The sequence below is a fragment of the Erpetoichthys calabaricus genome, chromosome 10, assembly GCF_900747795.2.
Source record: "Erpetoichthys calabaricus chromosome 10, fErpCal1.3, whole genome shotgun sequence".
In the NCBI taxonomy this organism is placed as follows: Eukaryota; Metazoa; Chordata; class Cladistia; order Polypteriformes; family Polypteridae; genus Erpetoichthys; species Erpetoichthys calabaricus.
Window position 1 is genome coordinate 8,614,529 of NC_041403.2, and position 20,588 is coordinate 8,635,116.

Sequence of the window (20,588 nt, forward strand, 5' to 3'; positions counted from 1 at the left end):
ATGCAGCTCAGAGTATGTCAGTTCTTGGTATATGTACATGTGTGCTCATCTCCCATTATAGCAAACCCAAACACAGGCATTAGGGGATAACTTAATTAAGGACAGAGTCAATGATTCAGAAACTGGAAGAGCACAGCACACACAAAGGCCATTAAAAAGTAGGCAGTCAGTTTATTTTCACCATTTGTAAAAGAATTTAAATTAGTATGAACAAAAGCTAATTAAAACTGGACGCAGCAACAACTATTAGATAGATAGATAGATAGATAGATAGATAGATAGATAGATAGATAGATAGATAGATAGATAGATAGATAGATAGATAGATAGATAGATAGATAGATAGATAGATACTTTATTAATCCCAATGGGAAATTCACAATATTATGCTCCCATGTACGTTGTTATGAGTGGATTTTTATAATTGTGCATTCTAAAATTGATTGTATAGTTAACAGTACAGTGTAATAACAGTAATAGTAGGTCTGCTCATAAAAAAAAAAAGGCTCACCGTGTTCTGAGGTCTTGGCGCCTCTACTGCTTGAAAGTATCAAGAGCCAGCACTGAATGGGATGCCATTCCATTACAAGGTTCCATCTTGCCTACAATGGCACTCATACTTCCAAGGGGCCATTTCAGAGTTACCATTTAACCTAACTTGCATGTCTTTGGAATATGTGGGAAGAAAACTCTCACACACACATGGAGATAGAAGCTGGATAGGAGAAGTAGTAGTGCTTACTAGTGTGACACTCTGCAATCCTAAATTTGAAAAAAATTCATTTCTTCATATACTATGTAATAAGGCACTATATACAGTATGCGCCCCACCCAACACAGACTGACAGTGGAGGCACGTTAAAATAAACCAAAAAGAATTTAATTCCCTTCTTCAGCTGGGGGTCCACGTCTTCCCCATGTCCCTCAGCCACAACATAGTCCCACAAAACCACAAGTCACAAACACAAATAACTCTTCAAGTCCTCCAGTCCTCCTTGGCAGCTTTGTCCTCCTCCTCCCGACACTGGCTCTTGGAGTGGTGGCTGGTGGCTCCTTTTATAGCTCACCCAGAAGTGCTTCAGGTGCTTGACCAATTGCTTCCGATTGCACCTCCGGATGTGGCTGAACTACGGCCCAGACGGGCCCAGGAACCCCTGCAGTGCCTCCTGGAAGCCACCCTGGATCCCAACAGGGCTGTGGAGAACTCCATCTCCCATGGAGCCCTGCGGGTATCTGAGGCACCAGAGTCATCCAGGGGGTTTGCCACTAAGTGGTCTGGGCGAGGTATGGTGCAGCCCATGCCTGCTCCCCTGGAACAGATACAGAAGCGGCGTCCCGGCCGGGCATGGGCCCCAGCCGTCCGTCACAACTATTTTATTTTTTTCTCCAGCCTTCTGGAGTTTTTTTTTGTTTTTTCTGTCCACCCTGGCCATCGGACCTTACTCCTTTTTATGTTAACTAAAGTTGTCTTATTTTAATTTCTTATTTGTCTTTTATTCTTCTTTTCTTCATTATGTAAAGCACTTTGAGCTACTTTTTGTATGAAAATGTGCTATATAAATAAATGTTGTTGTTGTTGTTGTTTTTTTTTATTGAAAACATATAGTACATAGAAGTGTGTTCTTTCCTGTTTGTTTTCTTTTGTTTTCTATCCCTAACCTAATTATCCTTATGTGCTCCATGTCCTCCTATGTTTGCAGATTAGCTTCAATCCCCGTGATAACACTCAGGTTTGTGTCACGGGAAGTGGGGTCTTCAAACTCTTCCGCTACACCGAAGGGAGCCTCAAACAAACTAACGCTCAGAGGCTGGATGCTCAGAATTACTTATCTCATGCCTGGGTGACTGACGACCGCATTATTGTCGGTACAGACAATGGGAGACTTCTGCTGTTTGAGGGTGGGGATCTGCGGTGGGAGACACACGTGGTGCCCAAGCCATCAACTCGTGACAGTGACAGGTAAGCTTTGTGATCGATACTATGCAAAAGAAACATCGGTTAATTGATTGTAAGCATATTGGAAGTTATGTGGCTATCAGTCTGTGTGCATTGTGGGTATAGAGCATCGCTGAACCTGAAGTTCAATTCAGGCAATAGACAGCCCTGGGGTCTCCATCACAGTGTATATTCCAGCCTACCTTTGTTCCCAATAGAGTAAAGTAAACGTGTGCCTTGTCAACACCAAATCCTTAAAAAATCAGAGTGCAATGTGACATCTTAATGATGAATGGTTCTGCTCTTTTTCAATCCCACCAGGTCGCTACCATCTAAAGGAGAAATAGAGCAAAGTATTGCAGCCCCACGCATCACAGCAGTAGCCACCTACTCCAAGGGGTTTGCATGCTCAGCTGGCCTGGGAACAGTATGTGTCTTTGAGAAGACAGAGGAAAAAGATAATTACAGGAGAGCAAGGGAAATTCAGGTATGGACTAATTTTAATGGTACCTGATGCAAAAAATAAAAAAAACATAACCACAGTTAACTTGATGATACAACTATGCTCTAAAATGGGAAATAATCTCAAGAGTAAAAAAAAATGTTTTGTGAGTATGTATGTACGAGGGGGTACCCAAAAATAATCGGAAATGCAAAAAAAAATGTTTTAATAATTTTTACTTAATGAAACTTTAGTCTCCTTCAAAGTACCCTCCATGTGAATGAATGCACTTGTCCCAACAGCTTTCCCACTGGTGGAAACTTTTTTGGAATTGCTGAAGAGGAATGTTGTCCAATGCCTAGAGCGATTTTTCTTTGATTTCCTCCACGGTACAAAAACACTTTCCTTCGAGTTATTTTTTCATATACGGGAACAAGAAAAAATTACACGGAGCAATATCAAGTGACATTTCCCCTTATTTGAAACGTGAAAACCATTCGTAGACCTGCGTTTTACTTAACGTTTCCTCTTTAAAAGCAGTTTCAAGCATCACTACAGTTTCAGCAGCTGTTTTTCCTAAGAGAAAACAAAATTTAACGCAGACTCGCTGTTGTTTATGTTCACCCATCACAAAATGCACAGAGCACATTTAATAAGCACCAAGAAAAACTGACATGAAATGGCGTACTAACAATGCAGAGCAACACAACAACAGAATACTGTAAGTATGCTACACCTAGCGGTAAAATTCGCAACTAAGTCTCGATTGTGTGCCAGGTACAGATTCCGGTTATTTTTGGGTACCTCCTCATATATATGTACTCATACAGTATATTCTGCATATATATGTGAGAGATCAGACAGACCACAATAAAGAGTTGCAGCACCAACCTGAATTCTGAGACCTATATCTGGACCTTTGGTTGGTAAGACATAAATTAAAGAGAAGTTAGGATTTATTAGCACAGGTGTTGACTTAAGGGCCTGTTTAAAGACACGGAATGCAGGTTCTGTTTTTGCAGCCCCTACTGCTGTTTTAGGGGCCACTACTTTGTAAGATCAGTCAAGGGCACCTCCCTCTCAGACAAAACGAGGCACAAGCTGGCAGTAGTACCCTGCTAAACTTAAGAAGGTTTGGACCTATCACTTGTTCTGCAGATGGGGCCATTTCATTTTGGCACATCGTGGTCGGACTGTACCCTTATCCACTAAGTAGGTTAAATACTTTGCCTCAGTCAATCCAACATAACATTTCTTTGGATTGATCCTGAGGCCCGTTTCTCTTAATGCCAGGAGAACAGCCAGACCTGCTGCACATGTTCCTCCCTCATACTGAAATAGATAACAATGTCATCTAGATAGGTGGTGCTATAGGAATTGTGAGAGCAGAGGGCTTTATCCACCAGACACTGGAAGGTCACTGGTGCCCCGTGTAATCCAAATGGAAGAACATGTTACTGCTATTGGCCACTAAGGGTGCTAAATGTGGTCTTCTCCTTAGCAGATTTCATTAAAAGAACTTTTTGTCATACCAAGTGTGATCAAATGTTAATCCTTTCCGAGCAGTTCAAGGAGTCTGTCCACTCGCATCATCGGATAAACGTTGAATTGGGAAACTTGATTAAGTTGATAGAAGTGATTAGAAAAATACCAACTTCCGTCAGGTTTTAGGACCAAGATGATGGGGCTGGACCATGAACTAGAATTTTCCTCTATTACACCAAGATCTAGCCTTCTCTTGATTTCAAGCTCCACATTTGCTCTTTTTGCCTCCGTAAGGCAATGCAGGCTTTCTCAGATAATGACCCCATGTTCAGTGATGATGTCATGCGCAGTCAGGAAAGTTCTTCCAGGGTGCTCATTCACCACTTCTGGGACAAACAAGATCAAACTCTTGTCAGTGCTTGGGTGTCAAATTTGTGCCAAAATAAAAGTTTGTTTTCTGAGAGAAGAATGAACTAGGTTGTCTGGAGTAGGGATCGGCTTCTTGTCCTACCATGGTTTGAACAAATTGACGTGGCATACACATTCAGTTGACTGATGACTTGGTTGTTTAACCAAGTATCGATAAGCCCCTTCTTCTCCTCAATTTCATGTGGCCCTTTCCAATGTGTCAGTAATTTAGAGTGGGAATAAGAACCATGACTCGGAGTCTGGGTTGGAATTCCCGAAGAGAAGTGCCATGATCATAATAGTGAACCTGTGCTGATTGCGCATGCTCCAAATCTGTCATGTAACTGTACAATATATTGTAGAATATTGGGAGAAGGTAGTGCCTCTTCCTCCCATTCTTCATTTAATATTTCCAGTATTCCCCGGGGTTGTTGCCCATATAACAATTCAAAAGGTGACCTCCTTGCTGACCACCTTGCGTAACATTTGTTTGAGGGTCTGATTAAACCACTCCACTAAACCATCAGTTTAAGGATGACATGCTGAGGTTTTTAAAAACTTAATACGGAGTAACTTTTCAACATGCCTGAACGTCTCCAAGGTGAAAGGCGTCCCCAGGTCTGCTAAGACTTCTTTCGGGGGCCAACATTTGCAAAAACCCCTAACTTGTTCTTGTGCAATATTCTTGGAATTGGCCAGTCTCAAAGGAATAGCCTTGGATACCGTGTAGCATAGTTAACTGTCACCAAAATATATTTATGACCACGTGCAGGGGGATCAAAGGGTCCTACATTGTCGACTCCTATTCAGTCAAACGGTTGTCAATAAGCGGGATGGGAACAAGAGAAGCACAATCCTTCCGAGGAATCTGCCGCAGTTGACATTCTGGACAGAAAGCACAAAAACGTCGGACCTCCTCATTAATTCTTGGCCAATAAAATCGAAACATTATCTGTTCTAACATCTTCTCAATTTGCAGGTGGGCACCTAGGATATGGGTGTGAACTAGCTCGCCACTAGTAGGTTTGAGTGACTCAGCCACACAGTACAGGAAATTATTATTAAGCACAAAATGTGGACCTGGTTGCATTGGAATAAACTTAAGATCAGAACAACCTCATTTTTTGAGGGAATCGTTGTTCCATTGTTCTCTTTTGAATGAAGCCAGAGTTTGCCTAAACTTGAAATGCAACTCAGAGAGTGAGTCCAGAGAAACCTTAGTGGGTAGAACAATATTCCGTGACGCTTGCCTTTTGTCTCTGTGGAGATGTTGGTCCAAGGAGGCATTATGTCACTCACGTCATACTGGGTGCAGTGCATTCATGCATATATTCTGCCATCCATCAATTTACAGGTTCCACTTAATTGTGTGGATATTTGACAAAAATGTTATGTTAGAACATAAAAAATATAAATATGGTGCCTTTCACATCTATCTATTTTTCTTCAGTTTTACTGTACACTGAACTTTATCAAACTATCCATCCAATATTTTATAGTGCCTTTCTCGCTAAAAAAAATTGTGGCTGAGAACCTCTAACACAGAATGAAATAATAATAAAACTACATTTTGGTGTGCTCCCTGTCTGAGAGCTGGTTCTTTTTACTATAGAAAGCTCTAAATCCTTAAAAGAGAATAGATTAAATTATCTCTCTCTCTCACACCTAACTCTCTAAGTTCCACTTGCCCTTCCCATATGATTAAATAAACAAGACATGCTGCCTGACAAAACTGAAGATACTAATTCATACTGTCACTGTGAGTGTGTTTTTACGTAGTCAGTGATCCACAAAGAGTTTCTTTGCGTTCCCTTATTTCAGGGTCAAGTGATACGCCCTCTTGTGGAAAACACAGATTGAGGGTAGGGATATTTAGTTTTCTTTATTATTAAATACATGGATGTCTGGTGAATAAAAGATGTGTTTTCTTTGTAGATACCACAGGACCAGCACAGTTATGAGCCAAGTAATGCTGAGCATCAAGAGATTCTTACCTTATGCATCAGTCCTTCTGAGGAGACCCTGCTTGCCAGCACGGACCACTGCCAGCTCTACAGCATTGCCCTTTCTTCTGCAGAGATTAAGGTGTATTATATTATATTATATTATATTATATTATATTATATTATATTATATTATATTATATTATATTATATTAGCTATGACATAATAAATGGTAAAAACGAGAGTGTTTGCATGGTAGTGCAGTAATTAATGCTGCTGTCTTACAGCAGACAAGACCTGTGTTCAAATCCTCATCTAGGGTCAGATTTATAAAACTAGGATATGGGCAGAAAAATGCTCAAAATATGCATATGCAACTTTCAACTGAAAATTTGAAATCTGTAAAAGAAAACTCCAGTGGAGAACATGCTTATACTCTGACCCATGCGTACGCAACATTTCTGAAAAAGTGGGAAATGATGACACCATTGATAAGGTAGCAAAATACAGCCAAATCAGATAAGTGATGATTCGTGCATAAAATAATCCATATGAGCATCACAGGGCCATTATTATAATATTCATTGATGCAACTAACATACAGCGCATCCGGAAAGTATTCACAGCGCATCACTTTTTCCACATTTTGTTATGTTACAGCCTTATTCCAAAATGGATTAAATTCATTTTTTCCCCAGAATTCTACACACAACACCCCATAATGACAACGTGAAAAAAGTTTACTTGAGGTTTTTGCAAATTTATTAAAAGTAAAAAAACTGAGAAATCCCATGTACATAAGTATTCACAGCCTTTGCTCAATACTTTGTCGATGCCCCTTTGGCAGCAATTACAGCCTCAAGTCTTTTTGAATATGATGCCACAAGCTTGGCACACCTATCCTTGGCCAGTTTCGCCCATTCCTCTTTGCAGCACCTCTCAAGCTCCATCAGGTTGGATGGGAAGTGTCCGTGCACAGCCATTTTAAGATCTCTCCAGAGATGTTCAATCAGATTCAAGTCTGGGCTCTGGCTGGGTCACTCAAGGACATTCACAGAGTTGTCCTGAAGCCACTCCTTTGATATCTTGGCTGTGTGCTTAGGGTCGTTGTCCTGCTGAAAGATGAACCGGTCAAGAGCGCTCTGGAGCAGGTTTTCATCCAGGATGTCTCTGAACATTGCTGCAGTCATCTTTCCTTTATCCTGACTAGTCTCCCAGTCCCTGCCGCTGAAAAACATCCCCACAGCATGATGCTGCCACCACCATGCTTCACTGTAGGGATGGTATTGGCCTGGTGATGAGCGGTGCCTGGTTTCCTCCAAACGTGACACCTGGCATTCACACCAAAGAGTTCAATCTTTGTCTCATAAGACCAGAGAATTTCCTTTCTCATGGTCTGAGAGTCCTTCAGGTGCCTTTTGGCAAACTCCAGGCGGGCTGCCATGTGCCTTTTACTAAGGAGTAGCTTCCATCTGGCCACTCCACCATACAGGCCTGTTTGGTGGATTGCTGCAGAGATGGTTGTCCTTCTGGAAGGTTCTCCTCTCTCCACAGAGCACCTCTGGAGCTCTGACAGAGTGACCATCAAGTTCTTGGTCACCTCCCTGACTAAGGCCCTTCTCCCCCGATCACTCAGTTTAGATGGCCGGCCAGCTCTAGGAAGAGTTCTGGTGGTTTCAAACTTCTTCCACTTACGGATGATGGAGGCCACTGTGCTCATTGGGACCTTCAAAGCAGCAGAACTTTTTCTGTAACCTTCCCCAGATTTGTGCCTCGAGAATATCCTGTCTCGGAGGTCTATAGACAATTCCTTTGACTTCATGCTTGGTTTGTGCTCTGACATGAACTGTCAACTGTGGGACCTTCTATAGACAGGTGTGTGCCTTTCCAAATCATGTCCAGTCAACTGAATTTACCACAGGTGGACTCCAATGAAGCTGCAGAAACATCTCAAGGATGATCAGGGGAAACAGGATGCACCTGAGCTTAATTTGGAGCTTCACTGCAAAGGCTGTGAATACTTACGTACATGTGCTTTCTCAATTTTTTTATTTTTAAGAAATTTGCAAAAATTTCAAGTAAACTTTTTTCACGTTGTCATTATGGGGTGTTGTGTGTAGAATTCTGAGGAAAAAAATGAATTTAATCCATTTTGGAATAAGGCTGTAACATAACATAATGTGCAAAAAGTGATGTGCTTTGAATACTTTCCGGATGCACTGTATTAAACATCAAAAGTGATGACTTATACATTCTGTTGTAGCTCCCTTTTAAGAGAGCCAATGCTGCATATTTGTACTGAAGAGCTTTTTAGTTTTTTCAACAGTTTAGATAACCTCCCTGTTGTCACTCCTCAGAATTAGAAACCAAAGCACAGTAAAAACATAGAAGCTATAAATATCATGCACTGTAGTCTGTTCAAAGACTAATTGTTTGACACAATATTGATTGTTTGGCACGGCTTGAAAACTATGCAATTGTCATATATGAAAGAATTGAATTTTTAGGGACGGGCAGGATTTTTTTTTTTTTGTCCACAATGATGACTAACGTATGATCTGATTCAGACTTTCAGGAGACATTCAGCTTTCCTGACATAATTGGGGCAATTGACCTCACTCATAGCAATAAGGGAACCTAGTGAGAATGAAACTGCTTTTGTTAATAGTGAGCTGTGACATTCCATTAAAACACAAATCATTTGCAATTCCAAGATGTGACAAAAGTAGTGGCTCAGTGATCTGGGTCAGCCCATGATTAATTTATTTTGAGATAAATTAGTGCCAGCAGGTGACTTGCTCATGGTGTTGTATGTGATTGCTGGCTTGTTGGAAATGTAACTGGCTGAACCCTCAGCTTATCATATTATTAGTTGTTATTTATTCATTGGCGACACGGTGCCGCAGTGGTAGTGCTGCTGCCTCACAGTAAGGAGACCTGGGTTCGCTTCCCGGGTCCTCCCTGCTTGGAGTTTGCATGTTCTCCCCGTGTCTACGTAGGTTTCCTCCCACAGTCCAAAGACATGTAAGTTTGGTGCATTGGCGATCCTAAATTGTCCCTAGTGTGTGCTTGGTGTGGGTGAATGTGTGTCCTGTGGTGGGCTGGCGCCCTGCTCGGGATTTGTTCCTGCCTTGTGCCCCGTGTTGGCTGGGATAGGCTCCAGCAGACCCCGTGACCCTGTGTTAGGATACAGCGGGATGGAAAATGACTGACTGACTATTTATTCATTACTATTAATTGTAACAGCAGTCATGTCATTACTTGTTCCAGGTAATAGTCGTTACCCACTTAGATACTGTCTCCTTATGCATTTAATAATACTGCTAACATTATTATTATTATTATTAACAATAATAATAACAATAACAATACATTTTATTTATATAGTGTCTTTCCCATTCTCCAACCCTTTGGTTCAGTGCCCTATAGAGCGAACCATGGGACTCCTCAAATTGTTTCAGGGTGGCAACCAGTTGGGGTTCATATAAGCATATTTCCAAGGTGATATTAGGGGTACATATATTTTCTCCCTGAATTTCACACAAAGTTTTATAAATGAGATCCCTGGTCACTGTCTTTTATGGTGTTTCTCTGGGTTCTGGGATTTTCCTGATGTATTCCAAAGACGTGTTTTTAAACTAATAGCCAATATTAAATCGTGACTGCGTCCCATGATGGAGTGGCATCCTGTTGATGACTGGCCCCTGCTTTGCACCAAACACTTCCAAGTGTTCACCAGCTCCCTGTTACCCTTCACTGGTTAAGCTTGTTTAAAGGTGAATCAATATAAAATAAGTCACTAGTTAAGTAAAGCACCCTTTATTTTAAATAGCAACTTTTCTCAGTAAGTACCAATAAAAATGTGTAACAAAGCAATCCATCCATCAGTTTTGTTCTCTATTTACAGAAGCTCTTTTTCTACTAAGCCTGGTATTGGGAAATTATCAATTTTATATCATAAGTGAGATATCACTGGATAATCAATTCTTCATTTTTGTCCAAGTAGGGTAATGCAGTGGGATAGTAAAGCAGTTGTTAGTGCTGCTGCCTCATGGATCCAACATCCTGGGTTCAATTTCCAATCCAGACACTGTCTCTTTGTGATTTACATGTTTTCTCTGGGCACATGAAGGTTACTCCCTTATTCCAAAAGTTTTATTTGTTAGATTAATTGGCAATTCCAAATGATCCCCATTTGCATGAACAGGCCATGTAATGCATTGACATCTTGTCCAGGACTGATACCCAAGGTTGTTGGCATAGTCTCAGTTTAGAAACATTATGTTAATTTATAAAACTGTCAGTACATATTTCTTTTATATAGCAAATTTCAGAGCAAGGATTTTTTCTTAAAACTTAACATTCTGAAATCGAATCTAATTCAGGGTTTGGGCAGAGCATAGGTCAGCAGCATCAGGTGTAAGGTAAGAACCAATCCTTGATGAGGTGTCCAGTCAGCTGCTGGATCTGCTTATACAATCCTAATGGGACCAGTTTAGAGTCACCACATTAACCAAACCAATACATCTTTGGAAATGTGCATTTAAAACTCAGATAGACATATAGAAATCATGCGAACCTCGCATACTGTAGGTGATCAACTGCAGTATCGGAAACCAGGGAAATAGATATAAGAGTTTGCAGTGGTACCCACTATACCACCATGCTTCCCCTACTTAAAAAACCACAAGGTATTGCTTATTGATAGTAAGAGGGTTAACAGTGTGTGCTTCTCCATCTAATTATTTCCCCCAGATTCTAGACGTGCTTCCCAAGCACAAGCTGAACTGTACTTTCTTGTTGTAGAGATGCAGTTATCCTTGTCAGTAACCTGTCTTCACCTTTCATCTTCTTTAGGGGGAGCAGGCACAGTTTGAGTTCCTGTCTTATTGCTTCCATTCAGGCGTTATCACAGGACTCGACGGATGCATTCGCAAGCCTCTGATTGCTACTTGCTCGCTGGATCGCTCTGTACGCATCTGGAACTTCGAGACCAGGTAGGCTCCTGTAAATCAAGATCTTAGGGATACTCTGTGGGACCCCTAACTAAGGCAAAAAGGTGTTACCATCTCACCATGCACATCAAGGGTTATAGAAGGGATCATTAGGAGGCCTCTCCTCTTCCTAAACTCTGTCACTTACTGTATCCTAACAGTTTAATGGTCAGTCAAGTCTCATGAACGGCAAGAGGATAATACAACAATTAATAATGAAACAATAAAAGGAAAGCGATTTAGAACAAGTTAAAAAATGTATGTGTGGTGCAAAAATTTTAAGGACTTAAAGAAGTACCTCACCCAAATGTTTTATATGTTACTTCCCACAAGTAGTTTGTAGTGATAGCTGGTAAAAAAGTTTTATCTAATTTTCTTCATGGAGAATGGAAATAAGCCACTTCCAGAAATTGCTTCTGTGAATGAAAATGATGTCATCCTGAGACTTCACGGGATCCCCTCCCAAGTTTCTGGATATCATGGCCGGCCTGTACACTGGTTCTGTGAGTGGAAGCAGAACCTCTGTGTTTTTCCCAGTTGATTCTGGGGTTCGTCAGGGGTGTGTTCTGCTCCTACTCTGTTCAATGCTTGCATTGACTGAGTGTTGGGCAGGGTCATGGGGTCCAGCAGCTGTTGGCGAAGAAAGATTCACTGATTTTGACTTTGCTGACGATTCTGTGATCTTTGCGGAATCAATGGAGGCTCTGCTCAGGGCTCTCAAGAGACTGAGTGAGGATTCTGAGTGTCTGGGCTTCCCAGTGTCCTGATTAAAACCAAGAATGACCTCTTGGGCACAGCCATCAGCAGTGTGTCTGTTTGTGGACAGAGTGTTGAACTCGTCGAGAGGTTTACTTACCTCGGCAGTGACATTCATGTCTCTGGTGACTCTTCCTATGAAGTCAGTAGATGGATTGGGAGAGCATGGGGGGTCATGAGGTCGCTGGAAAGGGGTGTGTGGCACTCCCGATATCTCTGGTTCAAGTCTTTAGAGTCCTGGTGCTTCCTGTCTTGCTATATGGTTGCGAGATATGGACACTATCCACTGACCTGAGATGAAGACAGGACTCCTTTGGTACTATGTCTCTTCAGAGAATCCTTGGGTACTGCTGGTTTGACTTTGTGTTGCTCATGGAGTCCTGAATGAGGCACATTACCTGCATTGTGAAGGACCGTCAGTTATGGCACTATGGCCATGTGGCATAATTTTCCGAGGGTTATCCAGCTCGCAGGATCCTCATTGTTGAGGACCCGAATAACTGAATCAGGCCAAGGGGACACCCACATAATACCTGGCTGTGGCAGATAGAGGGTAATTTCTGGAGGGTGGGACTGGGCTGCGTGTCTGTCTTGGGGGTTGTCAAGCTTTTTCATCGTGTGGTGGGAGTGGCAGTGCGCTGTACTAGTAAATGCTCCCCAACCTGACCTGACCTGAACAAAAATGGAGTGTGCTCGGATGCAAATGAGCATTTGAATTGTACAGAAGAGAATAAGCAGAAGTGGTGCATACAAGAATAATCTATATAAGTAAGATTGTAATTTGGCTTCATTTGATGTTATTTATCCATTTTGTACACTAGAGACCTCATTTCATCCCTCAGATTGCATTGTGTCTGTTTGATTGTTTGTTGGTTTATGCTCCAAAAGATATCACAAAATATTTTAGGTTACTATTGATCCAAGTTAAAATATTGGCTATATGGTGTTTCAAAAATCTAATAGGGGAGGATAGTTGTAAAGGTAGGTAACACAATATCTCAGCCTTATTCTGAACCTGCTGAGTGGATCATAATAACATTTCGCATATATAACAAAGCTAAGCCAACTTAAAATCCAGGCTACATGGCATTTCAAAAACTTCATCAAGAAGTTTCAAGAATTTTATTGACAAGTCGTAATAGGAGGGCTAACATCGCAAAAAACCACACATTAGTCCAAGACAGCTAGGTGAATGTTCATGAAATTTTGCATTTATATTACAGTAACAAAATTAACATATTGTGTTCATAATGTTTTAAAGGTTCCATCATGTATAGGGGTTCAATACTGGGAACAACACAGAAACAGGAGTTCTGCCTAGGTTACATCCATCCATCCATCCATCCATTTTCCAACCCGCTGAATCCGAACACAGGGTCACAGGGGTCTGCTGGAGCCAATCCCAGCCAACACAGGGCACAAGGCAGGAAACAATCCTGGGCAGGGTGCCAACCCACCACAGGACACACACAAACACACCCACACACCAAGCATACACTAGGGCCAATTTAGAATCGCCAATCCACCTAACCTGCATGTCTTTGGACTGTGGGAGGAAACCGGAACGCCCGGAGGAAACCCACGCAGACACGGGGAGAACATGCAAACTCCACGCAGGGAGGACCCGGGAATCGAACCCAGGTACCCAGATCTCCCAACTGCGAGGCAGCAGCGCTACCCACTGTGCCACCGTGCCGCCTAGGTTACATCCTCTATAAATAATTCAATTATTCAACCAGCCGTCCAGTTTATTAATATGGGATTAAACATCTGTCTGTGAAACCACAGTAAACCCGGAAATACAAAGAAGTATCATTCATAGTTCCAGCCCAGCAAGGAGTTTCTGCAATTATGGAATCCAATCATACATAACAAGAACTAATTCTCAGCTTAGCAGAGTAGAGACATTGATAGAGAGGTAGTCAAGATGATGGATGAGACAGTCAGTAATGAGAATAGGGACAATATTTAAAAAACACAAATATTTGCTTATCTTAACCCATTATAAAATACACCTCTCCAATCCCAGGTACTTCAGCTAGTATTTTATAAGCAGGCAATATGAGTGCATAGCTTATGGAATGCACAGATCATAGTGACACATTAAATTTTAATTGAATTTCATGGCTGCCTACAATGAGTTACAAAGCCATACTTATGAAGCTTGTTTCTTCTTCCATATATTTCTAGATAAGTTAAATTTCTTACATTTTTCACTTTTATGGTAAGAGGATGTAACTTACCTGGTACGACTTCATGCAGTCAAAGAGGTAAAAGGGTGTGAAGAGGTTTGTACTGTAATAGGACCCATACTGTGCCTGAGGGTTATTGTGAACAAGGCAACCAGGAGATAAAAAGAACTTAAGAAATTTGACAGATGAGTGGAGGTCATTCAGTCCATGAAGCTACTTTGTTTAGCTAACGGCTCAGCTGTCCCAATATCTCAGCCAGATACTTTTTAAAGGTTGTCAAGGCTTCTCCTTCGATAGTTTGTTCCAGATTCCCACATCTCTTTGTATAAAGAAGCACTTCTTGGCTTCAATCCTACATGGACTTCCCCTTAATTTCCTCTCATGTTCTTGGGTATGTGATTCATCCTTAAGCTGAATAAATTCTGCTGGATCTAATTTATCAATGCTTTAGAGGTTTTTGAAGACCTGGATTAGGTCCCCACTCAGTCTCCTCTGAAAAGGGTGTAGTCAAAAGTAGTAGCAAAAGGGTAAAATCAGGAGAGCAACCAGAATCAAATGACCAGAGCCCAGAGACAAGACAAGGGCAAAGTCAACGTCAGAAACAAAGGTGAAACCAAAGATACACAATCCTAACACTAGGATCCACTTGGAATACAACTGCTGTGACTACCGCTAAGACGTTCAAAAGTTTTTGTATTCACAGAGGGATAAGACAGTGCACAATCAGAGTCATATTTATACTGTTACTTACTGTGACATCATTGGTGCAATGCTCAAGGTCACGTGACTAATTTAAAAGAATCTTGTAAATAAAGAAACATACAAATGTAGTCAAAATCAGTTTTATGAATTCAGAAAGCAAGTCTCTACTTGTAAAATTCACAAATTAAGAAAAATCTTATGTGTAAAAACTCTTCAAGCTTTTTACAGGTAGCATCAGGTCCTGTTTTACTAACTTGTGTTACAGATCTATTTTACCAACAGAAGTGGCTATCACATGAGTAAAACAGAAAAATATACAGTAATCCCTTGCTACATCGCGCTTCGACTTTCGCGGCTTCACTCTATTGCGGATTTTATATGTAAGCATATTTAAATATATATCGCAGATTTTTTGCTGGTTCGCGGATTTCTGTGGACAATGGGTCTTTTAATTTCTGGTACATGCTCCCTCAGTTGGTTTGCCCAGTTGATTTCATACAAGGGACGCTATTGGCAGATGGCTGAGAAGCTACCCAACCAGAGCGCGTATTACGTATTAAATAAAACTCCTCAAATATATTGTGAGCACGGGGGCTGTTTGCACCCCTAGAGGATATGGCCGCTCCTCAAAAAACGCTGAAAGATTACCTTCACATTGCTCTCTTCCTTGCTGGGCTTACATATGGCTGATTTGTCAAGCGATATGCTTCCCGCACTGTGCTTCGCATACTTAAGAGAGCAAACAGCACGTATTGATTTTTGATTGTTTGCTTTTCTCTCTCTCTCTCTCTCTCTTGCTCTGACATTCTCTGCTCCTGATGGAGGGGGTGTGAGCAGGGGGGCTGTTCGCACCCCTAAACGATATGGACGCTCGTCTTAAAATGCTGAAAGATTACCTTCACGTTGCTCCCTTCTGTGCAGCTGCTTTGTCAAGCGACATGCTTCCTGCACGGTGCTTCGCATACTTAAAAGCTTGAAGGGCACGTATTGATTTTTGATTGTTTGTTTTTCTCTCTCTCTTTCTCTCTCGCTCTGACATTCTCTGCTCCTGACGGAGGGGGTGTGAGCAGAGGGGCTGTTCGCACACTGGCCTAGAGGATACGGACGCTCCTCTAAAAAATGCTGAAAGACTACCTTTATATTGTACATCCTTGCAGCTGCTTTGTCCGGCGGTGCTTCGCATACTTAAAAGCCAAACAGCCCTATTGATTTTTGATTGTTTGCTTTTTTCTCTCTCTCTCTGACATTCTGTGCTCCTGATGCGCACTCCTTTGAAGAAGAAGATATGTTTGCATTCTTTTAATTGTGAGACAGAACTGTCATCCCTGTCTTGTCATGGAGCACAGTTTAAACTTTTGAAAAGAGACAAATGTTTGTTTGCAGTGTTTGAATAAAGCTCCTGCCTCTCTACAACCTCCTGTGTTTCTGTGCAAATCTGTGACCCAAGCATGACAATATAAAAATAACCATATAAACATATGGTTTCTACTTCGCGGATTTTCACAATAGAGGAGGGATTACTGTATTAAATATTCAAGTTGGAATAGCCTGTTTCAGGGTGAATTAGAAACATTTAACTAATTCATAATTGAATTTGCATCAAACATTTCTGTGTTCTAAGGCAGGTAAATTTGTAAATTTGCCAATGCTTCTAATCGTGAGTTTTGGAAATTTCAAACATTTGTACAGTGTGTTCTATTTCAAATGTCTCAACAAAAATTAAACTTTATTGACATATTTCCTGGAGGAATAAGCGTACAATTTAAAAAAATCAGTCCACTGGGAGCCACATTGTTATTTGCAGACGGATAGACAGTTATTCCTGGCTTAAGTGTAGTTTCTTTTTGTTTGGACATCTTTCTTGTTTTTGAATTATTATTTTGGATGTTATGTTATAGATAATGTTTTTGATCTGTTTATATTTAATGTTTTGATTATTGTTGTGTTCTATAATTTATTATATTTGTATTAATATATTTGACTACCTACCCTGTGTCTTGTGGGTGGAACTGTAGGATACAGAGCTGCAGTTAAGCCATAATTAGAAGCATCATATCAACAACAAAAACATTTATTTATATAGCATATTTCCATACAAATAATGTCGCTCAAAGTACTTTACATGATGAAGAAAGAGAAAAAAGACAAAATAAATAAGAATTATAATTAAGGAACATTAATTAACATAGAATAAAAGTAAGGTCTGATGGCCAGAAAGGACAGAGAAAAACAAAAATAACTCCAGACTGCTGGAGAAAAAAATAAAATCTGCAGGGGTTCAGAGGCCACGAGACCACCCAGCCCCATCTAGGCACTCTACCTAACATCAATGACCTCAATCAGTCCTCATTGTATTCAGGGTTCTCATAGAAGAATTTGATGATGACGGCCGTGTGGACTTCTGGCCTTTAATCCATCAATGGAGGGACATCACAGTGCTTTGATCAGGTGGTGGTGGCACAGATTGCCACCACAGAAAACTGGAAAAAGAACAGAAGAGAAAGTAGGGGTTAGTACGGATTTTAGAGCGACAGTGAATAATAATTATAATTAATTGAATATACAGAGCATCACGATTTAACTAAAATGAATCTATGAGAAAGCTATGTTAAAGTAATGTGTTTTCAGCAGTGTTTTAAAGTGCTCCACTGTATTAGCCTGGCGAATTTCTACCGGTCACCTATTCCAGATTTTAGGTGCATAACAGCAGAAGGCCGCCTCACCACTTCTTTTAAGTTTTGCTCTTGGAATTCTAAGTTGACACTCATTTGAATATCTAAGGTTACAATTTGGAGTGTAACGTGTAAGACATTCCGAAATATAAGATGGATCGAGATAATTTAAGGCTTTGTAAACCATAAGCAGTAATTTAAAGTCAATTCTAAATGACACAGGTAACCAATGTAGTAACATCAAAACCGGAGAAATGTGCTCAGATTGTCTTTTTTGGGTAGTCCTGAGAGGAGTGCGTTACAGTAATCTAGTCGACTGAAAACAAAAGTGTGAACTAATTTCTCAGCATCTTGCAGTGTTATAAGAGGTCTAACTTTTGCTATATTTCTTAAGTGAAAAAATGCTGTCCTAGTAAGCTGATTAATATGTGAGTTAAAATTCAGGTCAGAGTCAATAATTACCCCTCATTATACCCATTTTTGCCAATTTCTCCTTATTTAGTTTGAGAAAATTACTACTCATCCATTCAAAAACACAAGTAAGACATTGTATCAGTGAATCTAGAGAGTCAAGGTCATCAGGCGCTATTAATAAATACAGCTGCATGTCATCAGCATAGCTGTGGTAGCTCACGTTATGCCCTGAGATAATCTGACCTAACAGAAACATGTAAATCGAAAAGAGCAGCGGACCCAGGATAGAGTCTTGTGGAACACCATATTATAGAATATCTGATATTCTATGTCTTTGAAGTGTCTTTGAAGCAGTGTCTGTGAAGTATAATTACCACAACTAACAAAGAATTTTCTACCTGCCAGGTAGGATTCAAACCAATTTAAGACACTGCCAGAGAGTCCCACCCATTGACTAAGGCAATTTCTAAGAATATCATGATTAGTGGTATCAAATGCGGCACTCGGATCTCAGAGGATGAGATCAGATAAACGACCTCTGTCTGCATTTACCTGCAAGTCATTGACTACTTTAACAAGTGCAGTTTCTGTGCTGTGATTAGTTCTGAAACCCGACTGAAACTTTTCAGGAATGGCAGGTTTATTGAGGTGATCATTAAGCTGCATAAAGACTGCCTTCTCTAGACTTTTACTTAAGAAAAGCAGGTTAGAAATAGGTCTAAAATTTTCAAAAGCAAAGGAGTCAAGGTTTATTTTTCTTGAGCAGGGGTTTAACTACAGCAGTCTTAATACAGTCAGGAAGCTCCTCATATCTAATGATGAGTTTACTATGTCAAGAATACTATCAATTAGCACGTGCAATACTTCTTTGCAAAAACTTGTTGGTATTGGGTCATGGACACAGGTGGAGGGTCTCAGTTGCGAAATTCATCCATCCATCCATTTTCCAACCCGTGGAATCCGAACACAGGGTCACGGGGGTCTGCTGGAGCCAATCCCAGCCAACACAGGGCACAAGGCAGGAACCAATCCTGGGCAGGGTGCCAACCCACCGCAGGACACACACAAACACACCCACACACCAAGCACACACTAGGGCCAATTTAGAATCGCCAATCCACCTAACCTGCATGTCTTTGGACTGTGGGAGGAAACCGGAGCGCCCGGAGGAAACCCACGCAGACACGGGGAGAACATGCAAACTCCACGCAGGGAGGACCCGGGAAGCGAACCCGGGTCCCCAGGTCTCTCAACTGCGAGGCAGCAGCACTACCCACTGCGCCACCGTGCCGCCCCAGTTGCGAAATTATTTTATATAAATCAAGTAAATCTATCCTGGTGAAAGAATTTAATTTGTTTATAATGGAGTACTGGGATTTAAGAGGATCAGTGTTGGGGAGATGTACTATATTATTTCTAATATCATTAATTTTTTGATTAAAAAATACAGCAAAAGCCTCACAAGTTTCACTGGAAGTATTTTGGAGGCATTCCATTGAGTGACCTGGGTTTAGCAGACAATCAATTGTATAGAATAAGACTCTGGGATTACTAGCGTTGTTATTTATAATTTTAGAGAAATAGCAGCGCCTCTCAAGATGGACAATGTTTTTGTATTCTGTTATTTTAACCTTCAATATCTCATAGTGGATAATCAGTTTAGTTTTCCTCCATTTACGCTCAGCTCTCTGGCATGTTCTCTTTAGATTAGAAAAATATGATATGAAGATTTTTTTGACTTTGATTTTTGCTGAACGTCTTGATTTAGTCGCCTGTGCTGTCTGTCTTCCAGTATCTGACCTCTTGCTCAGTTCTATTCATTTCTTATTACCTGATCAGTCTCATTAAATATTCTCTGCTTTGTTTTAAGTTGAATGATAAGTACTGCTGTCAGAATTGAATTTTCTGTTTTTTTGTATTGTGACTAGGAATTGGATTTTGGACTGGCATAATTTTACCTGGGTTGACTTATGTCACATCTTCTCTGTAACTGCGTTTTCCCAGAGTTTCCAAAATTCAGCAGCTCCAACACAAAAATGGGATTCAACAAAGGCCTGACACACAGAAATGATTCCACAGACAAAATATCTTCGTTTTTTAAGTGTTTAGTTAAGTTTCAAAGTAAAACAGTTCACACAAAAAAGAAAATTAAAATAGCAAAAAAAGGAAAAATTTATAATAAGAAAAATTCATTTCTAAGCTTAATCTTGTTACGTCTTAAATCGTTACTAATCACTTATTATTTGTGAACCATTTCAAAGCGGTCAGAAAACTGTATGCTTACCCCATTTCTAAGTTGAAAATGGGTCTTTCAAGTCCCTGTTTACTGGGACCTGTTCTAAACACTAGTGAATCTATTATCACACTGTTTCTCAGTTATAGCAAGAAGATTCTTACTAACTTATAGGGGGGAAAGACTATACCATTGTCTATGACTATGGAAGAAATTATATTCTATTCAAATAAAACAAACATTAATATGAGTTTAACTCAAAACTTTAACTTTCTAAGATTGGCTCTTACACTCTCGCTCCTTTTTTTTTTTTTTTTTTTTTTAATTTTGATGAATTTTTTACTTTTTTGCTAATACATCTTCCTCATTTTTAAGAAACTGCTGTTTGATTATTTTCTAACCAGAAGTGT

At 40.4% G+C, this 20,588-nt stretch overlaps 1 protein-coding gene across 1 annotated transcript in view; it reads left to right on the forward strand.

The window, feature by feature from the left end:
• cfap57 (cilia and flagella associated protein 57) overlaps nt 1-20,588 on the forward strand; it is a 114,405-nt gene that overhangs the window by 11,217 nt on the left and 82,600 nt on the right. Inside the window, exons 4-7 of the mRNA XM_028810850.2 lie at nt 1,701-1,960; nt 2,258-2,423; nt 6,207-6,356; nt 11,073-11,212. Coding sequence (XP_028666683.1) covers nt 1,701-1,960; nt 2,258-2,423; nt 6,207-6,356; nt 11,073-11,212 — 716 coding nt within the window. The remainder of the gene's footprint in view (nt 1-1,700; nt 1,961-2,257; nt 2,424-6,206; nt 6,357-11,072; nt 11,213-20,588) is intronic.